At 55.3% G+C, this 2,915-nt stretch overlaps 1 protein-coding gene across 1 annotated transcript; it reads left to right on the top strand.

The window, feature by feature from the left end:
• Nucleotides 1-329: 329 nt before the first annotated feature.
• ETH_00039350 (Whole genome shotgun assembly, allelic scaffold old set, scaffold old scaffoldA_2039, related) lies at nt 330-2,087 on the top strand (the record flags this gene model as incomplete). Its single annotated transcript, XM_013379995.1, has 6 exons — nt 330-434; nt 773-819; nt 1,016-1,138; nt 1,364-1,413; nt 1,674-1,777; nt 1,924-2,087. Coding segments are annotated over 6 exons (593 nt in total), but the record flags the coding sequence as incomplete, so codon positions are not given.
• Between the last annotated feature and the right edge of the window lie 828 nt (nt 2,088-2,915).

Genomic DNA, 2,915 nt, shown 5'->3' with positions numbered 1-2,915 from the left:
TTCTGGCGGGCGTGAGGCTGTTGGCTGCTGCGTTGGTGCTGTTGCTGCTACTGCCTCGGATGCTGCTGTATGTTTTGCTGCTGCTGCATCTGTGGCTGCTGCTGTTCTTGCTGCTGCTGTTGCCGTTGCTGCTACTGCTCAAGTTGCTGCTGCTGTTGCTGCTATTGTGTCCCCGCTACTGCTGCTGTTGCTGCTGTTGTGTCCCGGTTTCTGCTGCTGCTTTACAAGCTGCTGCATCTGGCGCTGCTGTTGCAGCAGCTACTGTCCGTGTCGCTAGCATTCCTGCTGTTGCTGCTACTGTGCTGCTGCTGCTGCTGCTGCTGCTGCAGGGCATGCACACTGGGTGAACACTCTGGCCCTCAACTCCGACGCGGTGCTGCGCCGGGGCCCCTTCGACAATCGGGTGCAGCAGCAGGCTTTTACTTCCTTTGCGGGTAGGCCCCCTTTTAGGGTTTAGGGTTTAGGGTTTAGGTTTTAGGGCTTAGGGCTTAGGGTCTAGCTTGAGCAGCGAATTCGCGGGCACGCAGTAGGGGCCCCCAGAGCACTCAGCTGGCTAGCTAGCTAGCTAGCTAGATCGCTAGCTAGCTAGTCTCTTTAGCTAGCTAGCTCGCTAGCTAGATAGCTAGCTGGCTAGCTATTTAGCTAGCTAGCTGGCTAGCCAGCTGACCAGCTGGTAGGGCCCTTGGGCTCAGCAGGCGGGGTCTGTTTGGCCTCCTGCTTGCTAAACCCTAAACCCTAAACCCTAGATCGTGTTGCGGGTTTTATGTCTCAGAAATGAAGGAAGCTGCGGAAAAGCACTTTAATACCTTCATTCAAGAGGTTTGCTGTTGCTGCCGCTGCTGTTGCTTCTGCTGCTGCTGCTGCTGCTGTTATTGCTGCTGATTATCCTTCTCTGTGTTTGCCTTTTATTTTGCTGCTGCATCTGGCAGTGCCTGTGTCTTCTGTCTTTGCCGCCCGCCCGCAAGCTGGAGAATCTGAACCCTAAACCCTAAACCCTAATTTGTGGTTTGCGCAGTGCGACCAGGAGGCCCTTCTGTCCGGCTCAGATGACTCGACTCTTATCCTCCGCAGGCTAAAGCCCAACGGAACTTTTGAGGAAGTGGGACGGATGACGGGGCATCAGAAGCTCATCAACTGCGTAGGGTTTAGGGTTTGGGGTTTAGGGTTTAGGGTTTAGGGTTTAGGGTTTAGGGTTTATGGGAAGTGTGGTGGCGAACGGATTCGGCTTGTCCTGCATGAGATCGAGACGTCGAGGGCAGAGCGTAGGGCTTGAGTTTCTGGGATTGCAGTTTAGGGTTTAGGGTTTAGGGTCTAGGGTTTAGGGTTTAGGGCTTAGGGTTTAGGGTTTGAGATGTCTGCGCAGGTGTGCTTCTCCCCCAACGGCCTTATGATCGCCTCTGGCTCTTTCGACAAGTCCATCAGGCGAGTTTGATTAATTCTTTATTTTGTTTCTAGTTTATATTTTATTAAATTGGTTTATTATTTTATTCATTCATTTATTTATTTATTTATTTTATTTATTTAATTTGTCTTCATTTACTAGTTGATTCGTTTGCCCCTACTTGCATTATTTGGTTTCATGTCAGTCCATTTGTTTATTTGCGTTTTCCCACTAGACAGGCCAAGGACCTAGGGTTTAGGGTTTAGGGTTTAGGGTTTAGGGTTTGTTGCAGGCTGTGGAACGGGACCACTGGCCAGTACATGGCCACTTTGAGGGGCCACGTGGGGCCTGTCTACCAACTGGCCTGGGCAGCAGACAGCCGTTTGCTGCTGTCAGGTCCGTTGCTGCTGCTGCTGCTGCTGCTGCTGCTGCTGCATCGGTGTCGTGGCGCCCTCTCGGCCGCGCGGGGTGTAGACTGCCCCGCGAAGAGGCTGCGGGCGGCAAGGGTTTAGGGTTTGGGGTTTAGGGTTTAGGGTTTGCAGGAAGCGGGGACAGCACTTTGAAGGTGTGGGACGCGGAGCAGCAGCGACTCAAAGAAGACCTCCCCGGCCACGCCGACGAAGTCTACGCCATCGACTGGGCCCCCAACGGAGGCGCTGCAGCTTCGGGGGGCAAAGACCGCATGCTAAGAATCTGGAGGCACTGAAGAGCAGAGGTGCTGCAGCAGCAGCAGCAGCAGCAGCAGCAGCAGGTGTTGAGGTGTGTAGACACCGCAGCAGCAGCAGCTGAGCAGGTGTGTAGACACCGCAGCTGCAGCAGCCTCCGGGGCCAAAGACCGCATGCTTGGATGCTTGGGATCTGGAGGCACTGAGGTGTACAGACACCCCAGCTGCAGCAGCAGCAGCCGCAGCAGATGTTGAGGTGTGTAGACACCCCAGCTGCAGCAGCTCTTGAGGTGTACAGGCACCTCAGGTGCAGCAGCTGAGGAGGTGTATAGACACCCCAGCTGCAGCAGCTGAGGAGGTGGACAGACACCCCAGCTGCAGCAGCTGAGGTGGACACACACCCCAGCTGCAGCAGCTGATGAGGTGTACAGACACCCCAGCTGCAGCAGCTGATGAGGTGGATAGACACCGCAGCAGCTGTTGCGGTGTACAGACATCACAGCTACCTGAGCTGAACAGACACCCCACAAGTTGAGGTGTATAGACACTGCAGGCAGCTGAGGTGTACAGACACCCCACAAGTTGAGGTGTACAGACACTGCAGGCAGCTGAGGTGTACAGACACTGCAAGTAGCTACGGTTTACAGGCACCCCAGCGAGCTGAGGTGTCCAGACACTCGGACACTCGACTCCGCTGCGGTGTCTGTACACCGCAGCAGCGTGGGGAGTCTGTACACCGCAGCAGTGTGGGGTGTGGGGTGTACGTACACCGCAGAAAGCCACGTGCTGCATGCAGCGCTGCTGCAGCAGCGGAGCAGCAGCAGTCAGTCCGAGTTAGTATAGTGGCTAGTATTTCCGCCTGTCACGCG

This window comes from Eimeria tenella, genomic scaffold (assembly GCF_000499545.2).
Source record: "Eimeria tenella Houghton genomic scaffold, Eth_scaff4293, whole genome shotgun sequence".
Taxonomy (NCBI): domain Eukaryota; phylum Apicomplexa; class Conoidasida; order Eucoccidiorida; family Eimeriidae; genus Eimeria; species Eimeria tenella.
The sequence above is the reverse complement of the archived record's forward strand: the minus strand, read 5'-3'. Positions and strand labels throughout refer to the sequence as shown.